Here is an 18,057-nt window from a genome sequence, read left to right as displayed (position 1 = left end):
TGGGCACGGCCTGGAGTGCTGGCCAGCCATGCAGGTCATCTGGCGTCGGTGGTGGGAACCTGACTTCTCCCACATCATGCACGTCCCGATTCTGACCAGAAGTTTGGGTTGCCATGGGAACGCATGCAGTCTCAGGGTGGTCTGAGGACGAGCAGCGGGGTCGGGGGGGTTGGGGGGGGGACGTGGCTTCCTCCCAGCACCACTTCACGGACTGAGAGCGACACCACTACCCGGCCCCGCAAGCAGCTTGCAATCCCCATCATGTTGGAAGGAGAAGCCGACAATTTTCAGGATGGAATATTGACTCTGATTGAGGGTTTTGATGCAATACAACAGTCACATTAGTAACTGCTCTGAGGACATGATCAGATAATACACAACTTAAGCTTTGACTGATGAAGAGAGAGATTTAATTCAAGTTAGGCTCCCAAACATTTAGGCTCCAATTCAATTTTCCTACTTAAGAGCAGACTTCACGAGTGTGCTTTGATTTTGCTGCCCTGCTCCCCGAGCTGTGGAATTACAAAAGGTGGCCCAGGAACTCTCCAGCCCCGCGTGTCACGCGGACCACAGCACGGTGGTCGCGGAATGACAGGGATGCTGACCACCCCGGCCAGGCTTCACCTTGTGCATGCAGCGATGGGGAGCAGGGACTCACCGAAGACGTGCTGTTTTTGTTACTAGAAACAGGGAACACGGCTTCTGTTTGTGTTAATTTTGGTGGCAGATTCAGACTACTAAAATAATGAAAGCTGCCAAAACTTATTGGAGCCCTAAGGACATTTCAAAGGATCCGTACCCTCTTATACCCTCTCCTTTAAAGCCCCATGCTGCATAAAATGTAATTTTTATCAATAACCAAGCAGCTCATAATATCACAGCTGCATTGAAATCTTCATGCTGTGAAATCTAATTCATCCAATACGTGAATCCATCACTTACACAGACCCTTTCTCAAATGCTATAAAACTTCCAAACCCATAGATTTGTCTCCAACAAAAATAACACGAAGGGGGCTTTCAATCAATAACGGAATCCCTCTGATTCTGGAGCTGGCTGAATATTTTTCCCAACTTCGCCTTTGTTCTCGTGGTAGTAGCCCACAAGGGAGAGAGCTTGTTTTCACTCGCGGCCTCATCAATACCTAAATCCTGGTGAGCAAGTGACATGGAGAAGCTGTAATCAATAGTTCCCTGTGCGTTTTTTTCTTCTGGTCAAATGGTTCAGCCCCACTGACAGCCCTGACACTTAGAACATGATGCTAAATCTTTATCAACAGCCATCTGGGTGACTGGCAGAACAAGACTCGGGGGGTCATTAACGCTCATGGCAATCTGTGAATAAACTAACTCCTCAGGAATGCGTTTGTTTAGAAAAAAGTGGGGAAACTCTCTGTGCAATGTATTGATTGCCTTTGAACTGCATTTAGCACATTCCGTCTGAGGAGGAGGGAAGGGTGCTTTTGTGGGGGGGTGCCCATGAGGCGTCTTCCGTCTGATCTACCAGGAAACGGACCCTTCTCCATGGTGGGTGGGAGCACGCACCTTCCGGAAGGCTGCCAAACCGGCTCACCTGGGCGCTATAGCGAGTTCTTTGTGGAAAAGTTGGAAAAATCACGTGCTGAGGATGGGACCAGACCCCTGCACAGCGACAGCCATCCCCTCCCCTGGTGGGGAAGAGAACCCCACGCCCACGGCAAATGCTGTAAAGTGAATCAGCACATGCTCGTGTTCACTGCAAGCCACCCAAGGAATTAATGCACAACCCGCTTCGTGGTGCTTTGCCACATTCCAAACCCATTTTTCACTCTCCTTCCTGAAATGCACAATTGCTCTATTCAGCCCGAACAGAGAGAGATTATCAATGAGTGCGTCTCCATGATGCTCAGTCGGCGCTGGAGCGCGGCGTGGGCTGTGCGGCTGGGCCTCCTGCTGCCAGGGCCAAGGAAAGGGGGCACCCACGTGGGACGGCCATGTCGGTCGTGGTCCAGGCCCCGGCCAGGGCCCCCTTCTCCCCCAGGTTCCTGGGTCGCCTCTTGGATGCTCTGCGGTCCATACCAAGGAGGTGTGAAATCAACTTTAAGGGAGCCCCTGGGGGTCTGCGGGGCTCCCCGGGAGGCCGAGCTGAAGCTCGGGAGGCGCCTGCAGCCGCCAGCGCCTCTGCCACCACCTCACGCCAAGGGGTCCGGACGAGTCGTGTGCAGCGCCCAGTGAAAGAGAGACCCCCGGACGGGCCCCGAGGGCTCGCCTCCAGCCTGGTGGCTGTGGGCACAGGAGGGCGCCGGGAAGCGGGGCCGGAAGCCTGCCCGGTCCTCCCGCCTGGTGTCCTCACGGCCCTTCTCCACTTGGGCACGAGACAGGGATGTCAATACGTGGACTTTATGGACATTAGAGTTTTAAGCCTTGTGAGATCCGATTTTATAAATTTCCGTGACTGGGGCCATATTTGAACAGAGACATTCATAGAGATTAATAGCAGGAGGAGAGAGTCGTGCTGGTTGCTGAACAATAAATGTTTCTGAATATTGCCACGAGCGTGATCGCTGAACAGTGACGGCGTCTCCACGGCACAGAGTGAGGAACTGTTGTCAGCACGCGAGGCAGGCGATGGGCCACCGCCGTCCATGTGCCCCCGGCAGCGCGTGTTTGCAGAGCACCAAATGGGAGGTGTGCCCCCGCGCGGGGGGGTGGGGCGGGGCACCAGCGGGAACCGAATCTCACCTCCGGGAGCGAGCAGACTGAGCCACTCTCCACAAAGGGCACGAGGAGTAGACACTTGGCCTGCGGGAGGGACAAAGATCTGGGACCGAGGGAGAATTTGCCCTGGACACGGCGACCGCGGGACGCGGACAGCCAGGCAGAGCCCCGTTAGCCGCTAGCGCGCTTCTCACAGGCGTGACATGCAGCCGCGTCCCGCAGCGTCCCAGCTGTCGTTTTATCCTGGGCGGAGGTGCTCAACACCTGAGAGAAGATGGGGGCCCTCCCAAGGAACGCAGCGGTTCACACTTCAGCGGGAAACATAAAAAAATCACTCTAGGATCTGATTCAGAATCACGCCGCATGCACGGCAAGCCCTGTGCCCTTAGCATGTGGAGGGGACTACTCGGAGGACACGGCGGGCCACAGTGCGCTGAAAACACAACTGCTGCGAAACAGAACAGTGGCCGGGCTCATGAGCCACCGTCACCGAGGACTCGGGGCGCAGAGAGGCGTGGGGTGGGCAGGACCGGTTGTCCATATCACACACTGCTCCTGACCGTCTGGGATATCGATACGGCAGAGAACTCTCCAGATTAGATGGACAAGACATGCGATCCACTACGAACCTGCCGGGGTCGCTTCTTAGACAAAAACAAGGCAGTCTTGTAAACACTGGGGCTCTGCCCTCAGGCAGCCGGGACCGAGCAGCATCTGGTGGGAGGGGGCGCGATCCCTGCCTCTTCCCAGTGAACAGGGATGAAAACATACAGCAAAGCTACAGCAATTTTAAAAAAAGTGAGGTCTATCTGATCTAGTAGTTTCCTATCCCAGGATGTGATGGTCCTATTTCCTCCTCCTGATAGGATGGCACGCTTCTATCACATCAGAGACTCTCCCACGGCTCCAGGGGAAATCGTTACAGAGGCGCTAGCAGGCCCGGGCCGGGCACTGGCGGGGCTAACAACTATAGGAATATTCCGGGTCTCACTCGCTTGTGCGGGGTCCCCCAGTGAACCTGGCTGCTCTGTGGACGGGGGCACCATGCCACGGCCTCTTCCCCCACTCACGTGGACGTGCTGAGACAGGACGGCCTGCTGTCCAGGCGTAGGTGTGTCCTCTGTCCTCCTGCGGACAACAGGCCTGCGGCCACCCCACATAGGCCCTTCTTCTGGAGAGTCAGGCTTTGCCTTGAGTGAATCTCCCTTTCAGCAAAATCCAACCACAGATGCACAGGAGGGACAAGGACACAAAAGGGCTTGGAGACGGAGCCACCCCCTGGGGAAGACATGCCCAAATGCGGTGAATCACCCCCGTTCCCAAGGCACAGGCCCTGGTGTCAGATCTCCAGCCTCCCTAAGGGTCAGGCACCCCGAGATGTGTCTCCTTCTGAGCGATGCTCCACATCGTCAGCCTGTTTTGTTTCCGGCTGCAGGCCTGGCCCCTAGACGAGTGTCTGCACCTGCGAGGAGGCCTGTACACCCAGTTACTGGACGAATGAATGTCCACTCGACAGTTCCTCCAGGCTTTGTCCTCCTTGGAACTGCCTCTGACAAGGGGCTCCTGTGGTTCCAACATGCATGGCGGGGGGTGCTTTTGTGCGAAAACTTCCTGATCACCCTCACCAGAGACAGGGGCCAGGGGCACAGACCTACCAGTGACCCCCATGCCTCTTTGGTTGGGGGGGCCATCACAAGCCCTTCCTCTCCTCCCCACCCAGCGTGGCTCCGGCTGCCTGGGGGACACGCTTACCTCACACGGCCCCTGAGCACAGCGCCCAGGCCCACCCACCAACTGCGGCCAAGCTGACATCATGCTGACCGCAACTTACGGGATTGCTCCTCATCGCTCTGCCCACGGCCCGTGCTGCTCTGGGGTTGCCTGCCAGGGCTGCGAGTTGCTGGTAAGAAACCGTGTCTCCAAATTTCACAGCCTCCAGCAGCTTCCACAACACCTGTGCGGTGAATGAATCTGAAAGGCAGAACACAGAATGACGTTATGTGGACAAAGGGCTCCCACAGGTCTGATGTAAAGAGCTGCCAGTCCCGAAACAGAAAACACACCACAGAAACAGAGGTGTTACCCTCAATTAAAGCACGGCCTTCACGCATGGTCCCATCGGCATGTCCCCGGCACCGCGCGGGCTGGCCCCTTTGCGGGCACCCCACAGCTGTGCACCCAGAGCTGCAACTTCCTCCCATCTTCCCCCGGTTCCACGTGGGACCGTGTGATGCTCTCTCTTCCAGGACCTGCGTGGGCCAATTCACAAGCAGCTCAATTACTAAGCATAGAAGGCCCTGCCTGCCTACTGACTTCAGAACCTTTTACGCCACTGGTTAATGTCCAACTTCAGCTGGGACACAGAAGGGACAAGAAGCCCCGGGCTGGGCTATGACTTAATGCTAGCTGCCCACAACCAGCAGCAATCAGGCTCAGAATGCCAAACACCACGGTCCACGGGGCTGGTGGTGACCTTGGCTACAGGCATCTGTAATGAACAGGGCAGCAAAAATAAAATAACTTTATTCCCATTTTAATTGACTAACCACATGAAATTGCATTTGCTCTTCATCCCGCTGCAGGAATGAACAGGCGAATGCATGAGGACGTTCTCTCCCTCAGCCTCCAGGTTTTAGAGCAGCTTCCCAGGCTGTGAAAGAGGCTGGTGTGAATCGATACCTATTGTCTTTCCAACGGGAACACAGGGACCAGGAGCACTGGACAGGGAGCGGCATCCCCCACGGTGGGGGCACCGAGCCCTCCGGGGGCGGGAGTTCTCGGTGGCGACAACAAAGGGAAGGCTTCCAGGAGCAGCGGCGGCGAGCCGGAGTGCGTCTGTAACGGGACTAATTACACTCAGTGCCAAGCCGGCAAAGTGCGATTTGGTTCTTAAAGGAAACACACCCTTACATGCATGTTAAATAATAAAAATCACTTCTTAACTGAATGGAATGATAATCACTTCACTGGAAAAAAAAATCTGTTTAGTCTTTATTATAACATTAAGCAAATTAAACATCAGCATAATCCAGGTGATCCTAGAACAGGGTCATCAAAGAAATTAACTTTGTTGTTCATTAATTTACATGGATTAGTAGAGGGCAAAAAGATAGCAAATGTGCTCTAGTTTTTTATGATATAATTTCAAACTGTACACCATTTGTGGCAGGAGGGTGACTTTGGGGTTAATCAGACTGATTTGTCCTTTTAATTGCTTTCTATTCAAAGAAAATTCATTAGATAATGTTCTCTTCAAAATTCATGAATCAATTTAACTGAAGAAACCACATTAACAGCTTTGGGTTCATTAGCACATGCAGTTGTGTTACTGGGTGATTGCTCGGAGGGTTTCCTTAGGCAAACACACTCTGTTTACTGTGATTTCTTCAGAACAGGTTTTGGAATCAAACTGTTCATCATTATCATTGTTGCTGTTGTTGTTACGCCTCACTTAAAAACAAACAAACAAAAACACAAAAAGAAGAACAAAAAAAGAGAAGGCCGGCGGCCTGGTGATGACGTGGGGAGGAAGCGATTTCGGGGCGTTGGTCTTAGACAAGCAGCCAGGAGGGAGACCGTGCCCGGTGCAGCGGCCCGTCGCTGAGGCCCGTCGCCTGCCTTCCTGGGAGAGCGCGAAGTCGTCCGTGTTTGTTCTCTGGGACGCCGCCAGGATTTCCAGGAGAAGAGCCTGGAACTGTACCGGACCTGGAGGACCAGGGTGAGAGGTGCCTGCGCGAGCTTCCCTGAGGCACAGACGCTCCCGTGCCAGCCCCGACCTGCACCGGGAGCCCGGGCCACGCCACCAGCGCCTCCCTTCCCAGGCATCAACGTGTCGTATAATAAAACATTCGTGTGTCTGTGTATGAGCACGGAGTTTATCAAATATTTGCAGCTTCGCTGTCAATTTTTCATGGGAAATAATTTCTCACCTTGTACATACCGTGCAACATATTAGGAAAAATAGCTTCAAGAACGCAATATTTAGCAATCAAGCACATCGTTTTATAAATGTATCTGAAAACTCAATTTCACCCTGTAGGGAGCAAATGCATTAATTAGTTTGAGCAGCTCTCAGCGACAGTGCCTTTAACCCTAACCTGTGCAAAATCAGAGGATGAAACTGCTCTCCTTTTGAGGAGGGGCTGGTACTTTCAGCTGTTAAAGATCATTCTAAAACGTAGTAAAACCTGCTCATAAAAATTAACATACGTGGATGTGGAAAATAGATTTCCTGGAGGTTGAGGTGTCCACATAAGTCCGTAGCACTGGACCAGCATTTCAGATGGCCCAAAGGGCAGTCATCAGATGATGAGGCTTCTCTCTCCCATTTACGGCCTTCCCCAGGGAGTGACCCCAGAGCCATGTGGAGCGGCCTCTGCCCGCCACATTCACCCTCTCCTCCTCCTCCCCATCCTTTCTCCTGCCTCTCCTGGCCTCCCAGGATGGCCAGCAGGGCCGTGTCATGTGGTGGGGCCAAGGTCAGCCCTGCTGGAGGCCGACTGGCTGCTCAGAGCTCCCTTACCTTAAGGACATAGCCATTTTCATTTCCGTGTGGGTGGCCACTTGCACGTGCCCACCATGAACACCCAACCCGACCAAGACTGCTTTCTACATCCTCTCTAGGTGGACTGTAGTTCATCAGCCACCTAGGGGCTGACGAGGTGCTTTTCCAACACTGGCCATGGAGGACGTCATTCCACGTTGTGGACACCGGGGTTTTATGTGAGCTCTTCTCACGCCACTTGTGGGAGTCGAGATCGGGGAGCCTTCTCTGGTGCACCCAGACTGACTCAGCCAAGTGTGGCTCTGATAAGGGTGCCAAGATAGGTAGGCAGATACCAACTCCACACTGTGGCTGGGACGGACTGACCAGGGGCCAGGGTCTTCCTTCCCCTGGGCCTCTGCCTCCTCCCTGGTGACAAACACCATCGTGAGAGCTCCAGGGACAGACATGTCCTGCACCCCATGGCACACTGCCAAGCTTGAGCACAGCTGGTTAGCGGCAGGGCTGGGCCCAGAGACCATTCTCTTTAAAACCAAGGCTGAGACTCAGCTACCTCTTCTCCAGTGAGGGAGAGCACCATGCTTTCGAATTCTTGGGGGCAGACTCATTCTTTCAAGGTGCCCTTTGTTGTAGGGTGCAGTTTCTGCCAGAGGGCCGTCTTTCAGCTGCCCTGGGGCTTCGGGGCTTTGCACCACCGGGCTACAGCCAGGTGGCACATGCAGGTGCACACACACAGGAGTGCCTGGTGCCCACACAAGGCTGGCTGCCCCCTGGGCCCTGCCAGCAGAGCGTCGCAGTAGCTCTCCTGGGGCTGGGCAGGGTGCTGCCTGCAAGGGTCTGTGAAATCGATTTGCCACGTCTCTGTGGGCAGAGCGCGGAGCCCAAGCTCCTGCAGGATTCCCTTGCCGTGACATCCAATGGCCGGGTATCCATGGCACAAACCGTAACTATCTGATAAGTTTTCAAGTTTCCAAGGGCTTTTCACTTCCAGGATGTGCCTTCTTTTGCCCCTGGCAAAGAGGGAGTGCCCAGGCTGGCCCCTAGAGTCCCAGACAACCTGGGGGTGTGAAGCCAGTTCTCTGACCCAGGGGAGAGTTTTGATAAGATGCGTCCTGAAGCACAAACAGAGCTGACGTGACCTGATGCTGCCTGACCATTTGCAAAGCCAGGACCGACAGTCCAGGAATGAGCCTGGGAGGAAGCACAGGAAAATGAAAGGGAACAGGGAGCATGTCCACCAGGTTTTCTGTGGGTGGGTGGCCTTTCCAGAATCTGGGCAGAATGCAGAGGGCTGTGGAAAGTAAACAGGAGCAGGCAGACTGGGGAAGAGGACAGGAATCTGAGGAAACACTGAAATGATACATGCGTGTACCATCTCACCTGTGTTCTGCCCAGCCCAGACTTACTGCGGCCTGAACCCTGAAGGAACCGCCGGTGCACACGGAGCACCCAGGAACTCTCATCCACCCTGAGGAGGGAGAAGGGTGTCCTGATGCTCAGAGTGGAGGAATCGCCCACTTTCTGGTATTATCTCTGAAGTCTTGCACCACAGCCCCCAAGCAATCCTGAGGCTTATGGTCCTTCCTGCTGGGAGAGCTGGGGCCCCACAGGTGGGCAGGCCCCTACTGCTTTTCTCCTTTGTCTTCTCAGTGCTTGGCTCCATATGGAGGTGCAGTCCTAGGAAGTGTGTGGCAGAGTGGGGTAAGTAAGGTCAAATCACGACTGGGGACCAAACGGGATCTCTGAGAGCTAGAAAACAGCAGGAAGACTGTGGACAGGGAGGAGCTTGGGAAAGCACACTGATAAGTTGTTTGTAAATCCCTGGCCTCAGCCCTGACCTGTGCACGTGTGGATCTGACCCTGAATCAAAGACTTGGAGAACTGAGGGAAGGGTCCAGACTGGCCACTGATGGACTCACAGGTCGGCAGACTTAAAAAGGACGTGGACCCGGAAACCACAACCTGCAGAAGCCTGGTCAGAGCTCAGGAGCCGAATCCATCCTCCAGGCTGAGCGCCTCCTCAGCAAAAGGAGCGCTGCTATACACTGGACTCCCACGAGACTCAGCCCATGATAGTCAAAGTGATCAGGATACAATCCAAAATGACTTCGCAAACAGAGCAAACAAAGAATCAGAAAAACCTCCACTCGTCTTAGGAAAGATAATCAACAAACATCAAGGCCGAGATGACACAGGAGTTGGAACCACCTGACAACATTTTCTCCCTGGTGTTTTGAGGATTAACTGACAAATACAATTGTAAGATATTGAAAGTGCATGATGTGATAATTTCACATACATTGTCTGATAACGTTAAAGGATCTATAGTAAAAATGCTGCAAGAAGGGAAAATACCCTTGAAACAAATGAGAAGATGCAAAGTTTCAAAGAAATACAAGTTAAGAATCAAATGGAAATTTAGTTCAGGAAAACAGGAAATGTAAACACTGCATGGTCTCAATAGCAGAATGGAGATGCCAGAGGAAAGAGTCAATGAACTGAAGTCAACAGAAGTTATCCGATCTGAAAAACAGAGAAAAACATGTTAAAAGCAAACAACAAAAACCCAGAAAGTACCTTGGGGACATGTAGGACAAAGCCAAAGGTTTAATAGTCATGTTATTGGAGTTCCACAAGAAAAGGAACAAGAGTATAGTTTACAAAACAATTTGAAACCAATTATAGCTAGAACTTTTCCAATCTGGCAGAAGATATACAAGGACAGCTTTAAGAAGCATAGTAAACCACAAACAGGACACACCCAGAGAAATCTACTCCCAGACATATCCTGATGAAGCTGGTGAAATCTAAAGACAAAAAAAAAATCTCAAAACCAACCAGAGAAAAATGTTATTTATAGAGGAACACGGATTTGAATGACTGTAGAATTCTCATCAGAACCACGGAGGTCAGAAGGAGGTAAAATAGCAATTTTAAAGTGCTGAAAGAAACTCAGAATTCTATATCCAGTTAAAAAAAAAAACACACAAAAAACTCTTCACGGGGCGCCTGGGTGACTCAGTCAGTTAAGCGTCTGCCTTCAGCTCAGGTCATGATCCTGGGGTCCTGGGATTGAGTCCCGCATCGGGCTCCCTGCTCCACGGGGAGCCTGCTTCTCCCTCTGCCCCTCCCCCTGCTTGTGCTCTCTTGCATCCTCTCAAATAAAAAAATGAAATCTTAAAAAACACCACCAAAATTCGGAAGGGAAATTGTTTAAAAAAAAAAACAACACCAAAAATTCTTCAGAAATAAGGCTAAAATAAAGACATGTTCAGATAGAAACAAAGATCACACACTGCCAGCAGACAGGAGCTAGAATTGCTGAAGGAAGCTCTTTAGCAAGAAGGGACGTGAGACTGGAGGGGCAGCAGTAAAGGCAGAGCAAAAGCAATGGTAACTTTCTGGCGAAATATCACAGACTGTTCTTCTGTTGAGTTCTTTAAAATATATTTGATGACTGAAAGTAAAATCATTAACATTATAAGATTTTCAGTGTATGTAAGTGCAAAACATAAGACACTGTAACAAAAAACAAGAGAGCCCAAGGATCTGTATGTGGTAAGGTGGTCAATACAAATTCCAATTAGACTGTGAAAGGTAAGTGTATAAGTATTGTAATCCCTATAAACAGATAACAGAGTCAAAAACCTAACAGATAAACGAAAATGCTAAAAAAAAAAAAAAAAGTTAGAGCCCAAAAGAAGGGAAGGGGAAAGAGAAATGAAAAAACAAGACAGAAAACAATTATGTAATAGTAATATAAAAGAATAAGAAAACAAATGAAATAAATGTTACATTTGGATAGAAATTCCATCATATTACTAATTACATTAAATGTAAATGGTCTTTCTTTACCAATAAGGTAACAGAGTGCCAGATGGATTGAAAAAAATAACCCAAGTATGTGCTGCCTGTAAGAAATTCACTTCAAAGAATAGATACAGATGGCTTAAAACTAAAAGGATAGAAAAAATATACCATGTAAATAGTAATCTAAGAAAAGTAATTATCAAAGTAGATTTAAGAGCACAAACAATTTCTAGGGGTAATTTTTACAATTACATAGTGACAAAAGGGACGGCTCACAAAGATGACATGGCAACCCAAAACATTTATGCACCTAAGAGAATTTCAAATACATAAAGCAAAAACTGACAAAAGTGAAAGGAGAATCTGACCAACCCACAAACATATGTGGAGATTTCACTTCTCTCTAACAGAAGTAGTTGGCAGAAAATCAAGGATACAGAAATGAAAAACACCATCAACCAACTGGTTTCAATTGACATTTACACAACACTCTACCCAATAACAACAGAACATATCTTCTTTTCAAATGCACACAAAAACTGACCAAGATATACCATATTCTGGGTCATAAAACAAACTTTAACAAATTTAAGATAATTGAATTCATTCCAAGTCATAGTCTCTGATCAGAATGGAATTAGACTAGATATTAAGAACAGAAAGATAACTGGAAACCTCGAAACATTTGGACAGAAAATAAGGCACTTTTATTTTTTTACTTATTTATTTTTAAAGATTTTTTATTTGAGAGAGAGAGTGAGACAGTATGTGCGTTCACAGTGGGGAAAGACAGAGAGAGAATCTCAGGCAGACTCCCTGCTGAGCCTGGAGCCCAATGCAGGGCTCAGTCTCGTGACCCTGAGATCATGACCTGAGCCAGAATCAAGAGTTGGACATTTAACCCACTGTGCCACCCACAGGCCCTAAAAATAAGGCAAAAAAACCCCAAAAAACAAAAAACCAAAACCCCAAAAACCACAACACAATACATTGAATTGAATGAAACTGAAAGTGCAGCATATTGCAATTCATAGGATACAGCTGAAGCAACAGAGGGAAATATGTAACATTAAATTCATATTTTATTTATTTTTTTTATTCTTTTAAAGATTTATTTATTTATTTGAGGGAGAGAGAGAGATCACACATGTGTGTGCACAAGCGGGAGGGGCAGAGGGAGAGGGAGAGAGAATCTCAAGCAGACTCGTGCGGAGCATGGAGCCAAATGTAGGGCTCGATCCCAGGACCCTGAGATCATGACTTGAACCAAAACCAAGAGTCGGAAGCTTAACCAACTGTGCCACCCAAGCACCCCTTATGCATATATATAGGTCTCAGATTAATAATCTAAGCTTCCAATTTAAACAAGAGCAAAACAACAACAAACAAAAAAGCAAACACCCAAAGAAGGAAATAAAGGAAATAGCAGAAAACAATGAAATTGAAATAAGAAAAATGATAGAGTAAAATACATGAAAACAAAACTGGCTTCTTTGAAAAGATCAATAAAATTGATAAACCTTTAGCAAGTGATATAAAAAGAGAAGAAACAAGGTATCTACATTAGACCTAAAAGAGCAGATGTCACGACTGACTTCACAGACATTGACTGGAGAATGAAGTATACCTACAAATACCTCTATGCACAACATTCAACAGCACAGATAGAATAGACCAATGTATCAACACCTACAAACTACCAAATCACATCCAAGATGATGCAGATAACTGGAACAGTCCTATAAGTATCAAAGAACTTGAACTCAAGAGTTTAAAATCTTCTGAAATCACTAGGGCCAGATAATTTCACCAGTAAATTCTATCAAACACTTAAAGAAGAAATACATCAACTCAGGATAATCTTTTACAGAAAACAGAAGAGAAGGGAATACTTCCTAAGGCATTTTATGAGAATGGAAAACCAGAAAACCTGAAAAAGTCAGAATCCAGAAAAGTACAGATTAATATTTCTCATTAACATATATGCAAAAATTTTCAACAAAGTACTGGCAAATCAAATTCAGGAATATATAAAAAGAATTAGACAGCGGGGCACCTGGGTGGCTCAGATGGTTAAGTGTCTGCCTTCGGCTCAGGTCATGATCCCAGGGTCCTGGGATTGAGCCCTGCATCGGGCTCCCTGCTCAGCGGGGGGCCTGCTTCTCCCCTTCCCTCTACTTCTCCCCCTGCTCATATTCTCTATCTCTGTATCTCGAATGAATAAATAAATAAAAAAACTTAAAAAAAAAAAGAATTAGCAACATTAAATGGAGTTTGTCTGAGAAATGTAAAGCTGATTCAATATTTGAAAAATGAGCCTATATATAAAGCTACAGTAATCAAGACAGGGTGTATTAATGAAAGAATAGATACATAAATTAATGGGACAGAATAGAAACAGATCCACCCAAATACAGAAGCAAAGGCAATTCAATGAAAAAATGACAGTATTTCCAACAAATGGTTCTGGAACAATTGGACAGCCATATGCCAAAAAAAAAAAAAAAAAAGAATCTAGATACAGACCAGGCATCTTTCACAAAAACTAAAAATGGATCATAGGCTTAAATCTAAAAGGCAAAATTATAAAACTTTCAGAAGATAATACAGTAGAAAAATCTAGGTGATTATGGGTTTTGGGGGAAAGTTTTTAGACACAGTATGATCCATGAAAGAAAAATAGTTGGACCTTACTAAAATTATTTTCTCCTCTGTGAAAAGTGCTGTTAAGATATTGAGAAGAAGAAAAGCCACAGGTTGAAAGAACATATGTGCAAAACACATATTTGATAAAGGACTTGTAACCAAACTATACCAAGAATTCTTAAGAACTCAACAATAAGAAAATAAACAACCCAATTATAAAATGGCAAAAGAATATCTCACCAAAGAAGATATACAGATACAAATATGGATATGAAGCAATTTTTAAAAGTATTGGTCATCAGGGAATACAAATTAAAACAATGAGATAATTATACACCTATTAGAATGGCCTCACCAAGAAACCCCCAATTTTGACAGTACTGATTGCTAATGAGGATGTGAAGTGATAGGGATATTCATTCACTGCTGATGAAAATGCAAAATGGTACAGCTACTTTGGAGAAAATTTGGCAGTTTCTTACAAAGCTAAACAGAAGCTTATGAGATGAACCAGTAATTACGCTCCTGAATATCTACCAACTTATCTAAAAACCTATGACCACACAAAAACCTGCATATGAATGTTTACAGCAGCTTTATTAACTTATTGGTAAAAACTGGGAGCAACTAAGATGTCCTGGGTAAACTGGGTAAATGGGTAAACTATGGAATATCCATATCATGGAATATTATCCAGTCATACAAAGAGTGAACTATCAAGCCCCCAAATGACATGGAGTTATCTTAATGTATATTGCTAAGTGAAGGAAACAAGTCTGAAAAAGCTACATACTGTATGACTATGTGACATTTTGGAAAAGGAAAAGCAAGAGACACAGAAAAACCTTATATGCAATATGTGCAAATTAACACCAACACACAAAAAAGCAATTGGAGGATCCCAGGAATGAGTGCAGACTGTGACAAGAGAATCTAAGTGTATTACAACTTATGAACATAAGAACAACCCCACTAAAGTTGGTGGGAGGGGAAGTGGTGACCCAAGTAAGTATGGAAATGAAGAGAGTCTGTAAGACTAAAGGCAAAAAGAATTTCATATACACACTCTACTTGATAAAGTTGTTTCCCATGGGGGTACAAGATTTTCACACTGCTATATGGTATACTGGACTTGAACAATTAACTAAATGGCTGGTGGAAGGTGGGAGCCTGTTTTCTGGTGGAAGGTGGGAGCCTGTTTTATTCTCAATTTCTTTTCTGAAAATCTAAAACTGCTCTAAAAATGAAGTATATTAAAAATGAACTAATATGATCCATGATATATTAACAGCCTAATGAAGAAAAACAATACTTTTGTCAAATGAGGCAAAAATAAAATGTTAACAAAATTCAACATCCATTCATGATAAAAGCTCTCAGTAATGTCCCCAACCTGATAAAGGTATTGACAGAAACAAAAACAAACAAAACAAAAAAACCAAAACCCAAACCTAGAGCTAACATCATAATGGTGAAAAACTGAATGCTTTCCCCTCAGGATTAAGAAAAAAGCAAGGATGCCCACTACTATTCAACATCATAGTGGAAGTTCTAGCCACAGCAATAAAGCAAGAAAAATAAGTAAAAGTCATACATTTTGGAAAAAAGAAAACTCTCCCTATTTATAGACAACATGATTGTCTATGGTAGAATACCCAGGAATCTACCAAAAAAAAAAAAAATTCTTAGAATGAGTTTAGCTAGGTCACTAGATACAAAGTCAACACAGCAAAATCACAGTTCTAGGTTACTGATAATAGCTCCAGCCAAAAATATTTAGATGTAAATCTAAAATTACATACAAGATTCTTATGCTGAAAATGACAATATTCTGTTAAAAGAAATCAAAGAATACCTAAATAATTTGAGAAAAATACCATGTTCATGGATAGGAAATCTCAACATAAAAATTTCAGTTCTCTACAAACTGATCTATAAATTTCCATTCCAGTCAAAATCCCAGGGGAATTTATTATAGATACGGACAAACTGATTCTAAAACTTACATGGAAAGGCAGAGGAACTTGAATAGTCAAAATATTTTGATAAAGAAAAGAAAAAAAAGTTGGAGAAATTACACTAGCAGGTTTTTAAGACTTACTATGCTGTAACCAAGATAATGTGAAATTTGTAAGGGAATAAACACATAAATTGATGGAACCTAATAGAGATTTCCAAGAGTCCCACACAAATATGTCCAAATGACCAAGGTACAAAAGCATTTCAATGAAAAAAGGATATTCTCAACAAGTGGTGTTGGAAAACTGGATATCTGCATGCAATACAATGAATCCTGATGTAAATCTTATACCTTATAAAAATTAATTCAAAATAGATTAAACTGAAAAAATTTTAAAAGAAAATATAGGAGAAAATCTTTGTGACCTAGAATTAGGCAAACAGTTCTTAGACATGTCATCTAAAGCACAATCCATAAATTAAAAAAATAAATTGGACTTCATCGAAATGAAAAAAAAAAAAAAGATTGGTGTGTGCAAATCAGTGTTAACAGAATGTAACACAAGATACAGACTGGGAGAAAATATTTGGAAATAACATACCCAACAAAGAACTTAAAACAATAATATATAAACAACTCTCTAAATTCGACAGTAATAAAACAAACCACCTAATTAAAAAATGGGCAAAAGACTTGAACTGACAGCTCATCAAGGAGGTCAGATGAATGGTAAATGAGCACATCAATAAATGTTCAACCTAACTGGGAAGTGCCAATTAAAACCATACAATGAGATGGCATTACATATATGTTAGAATGGCTATCATAAAAATTATATAAACAAACAAGGGCATATCTACACCGTGGAATATGACAATTAAAAGGCATAAACCGTAGGTACATACAACAATTTGGATGGATCTCAAAGGCATTAAGCTGAATGACAGAAGGCAGACTCCAAAGGTTAAATAGTGAGTCCATCTAGTGATATTCTCATGGGGATGGAGAACAGATCAGTGGTTGCTAAGAGTCAGCAGAGATTTGGGGTGGGGCAGCTGTAACAAAAAAGGGGAAGCAGGAGGGAGTTTTTAGGAGGACGCAACCCGAGTCCTAACTATGGTGGCAGTTACAGAAATCCATACATGTATTAAAGTTCATAGCACCTACACCACAAAAAGTCAATTCTACCACTGGTTAATTTAAAAAATAAGTTGAAAAACATAGAGGGAAATATTCTTCTAAAACACCTTTTCTTTAATCCATCTCCCTGAAGTTCAAGATACCCACTTAAAATGGAGCCTAAGTCATATCCCCTGCAAACTATTCTCCTCTGCAAGGCCCCCTCTGCCCCCCAGTGCTCTCAGTACAGTCACCATGGGGGTCCCTTCTATTTGACCCAGCTCACTGAGAGCAAGGACTTGCCTTATGGGTCAATAGTCCAGTGCTGGGGCTGACCCAGAGTAGGCATCTAGTGGGCATCTACTGGATGAATAAAGGGTGGGTAGGTGTAAGCAGGGGGCCTGGTCTTCCCTGTAATCATTTGGGGTTGGCCCCTGTGCTCAGGGAAGACACCCTTTCCACGGGAGACAGACCAGCACTGTTTCCATATGAGCAACCAGGAACTAGAACGGACTACCTGGGCATCTACCTCAACTTGCCAAGCCCAACTCAGGTGTTCCTGAAATTAGCAGAGAAGGTCAAGGCCAAGAGGAAGCTGATCCACCTATGCACGTGGCTGGGGACGTGGTTCTGTTGAAGTGCACAGTCCTGACCTAAGTCCTGAGCCCGATGGGACCCCTGCAGCCACACAGACATGCTTGCGAAGAACAGCTGCTGCGGGCCAGGGTGGCAGGGCTCAGCAGGCTTTCTCACCAGCTTGTAGGCAGGGCGCTGGGCAGCGTCTGGCAGGGCGAGGGCACCAGTGGGCCTGCCTCAGTTTCCTGTGGGCAGAGCTCCAGTAGCTCAGCTCTGTGCCTCCCGAGGGGCTAGAGCAGGTCACCCCACTGCTAAGCAGGCCTGGGGCCAGGGGTGTGCATACTGAGGGGCCTTTATAAATACAAATGAATCCACTGAAGACGGCCTTCTAGAACTCCAAACTCATTGCTATCAGTTGCAGCTTCTTCTGACGTTGGGAGTGACTGCCTGTAGCAAACTTGTCAATAATTAGTCTTTTCCGGGGCGCCTGGGTGGCTCAGTCGTTAAGCGTCTGCCTTCAGCTCAGGTCATGATCCCCGGGTCCTGGGATCGAGCCCCGCATCGGGCTCCCTGCTCGGCGGGAAGCCTGCTTCTCCCTCTCCCACTCCCCCTGCTTGTGTTCCCTCTCTCGCTGTGTCTCTGTCAAATAAATGAAATCTTTAAAAAAAAAAAAAATTAGTCTTTTCCTTCCACACACTCTATCATATACATATTACACAGTAGCTATGAGATAGAACATTGCTTGA

General features: G+C 46.1%; 1 protein-coding gene across 1 annotated transcript in view; it reads right to left on the bottom strand.

The window, feature by feature from the left end:
* MGMT (O-6-methylguanine-DNA methyltransferase) overlaps positions 1-18,057 on the bottom strand; it is a 296,559-nt gene that overhangs the window by 4,535 nt on the left and 273,967 nt on the right. The window contains exon 4 of the mRNA XM_045879076.3: positions 4,528-4,667. Coding sequence (XP_045735032.1) covers positions 4,528-4,667 — 140 coding nt within the window. The remainder of the gene's footprint in view (positions 1-4,527; positions 4,668-18,057) is intronic.

This window comes from Mirounga angustirostris, unplaced genomic scaffold, assembly GCF_029215605.1.
Source record: "Mirounga angustirostris isolate CCGP_5_RB_7025 unplaced genomic scaffold, mMirAng1.0.hap1 SCAF_6, whole genome shotgun sequence".
NCBI classification, from domain to species: Eukaryota; Metazoa; Chordata; class Mammalia; order Carnivora; family Phocidae; genus Mirounga; species Mirounga angustirostris.
The sequence above is the reverse complement of the archived record's forward strand: the minus strand, read 5'-3'. Positions and strand labels throughout refer to the sequence as shown.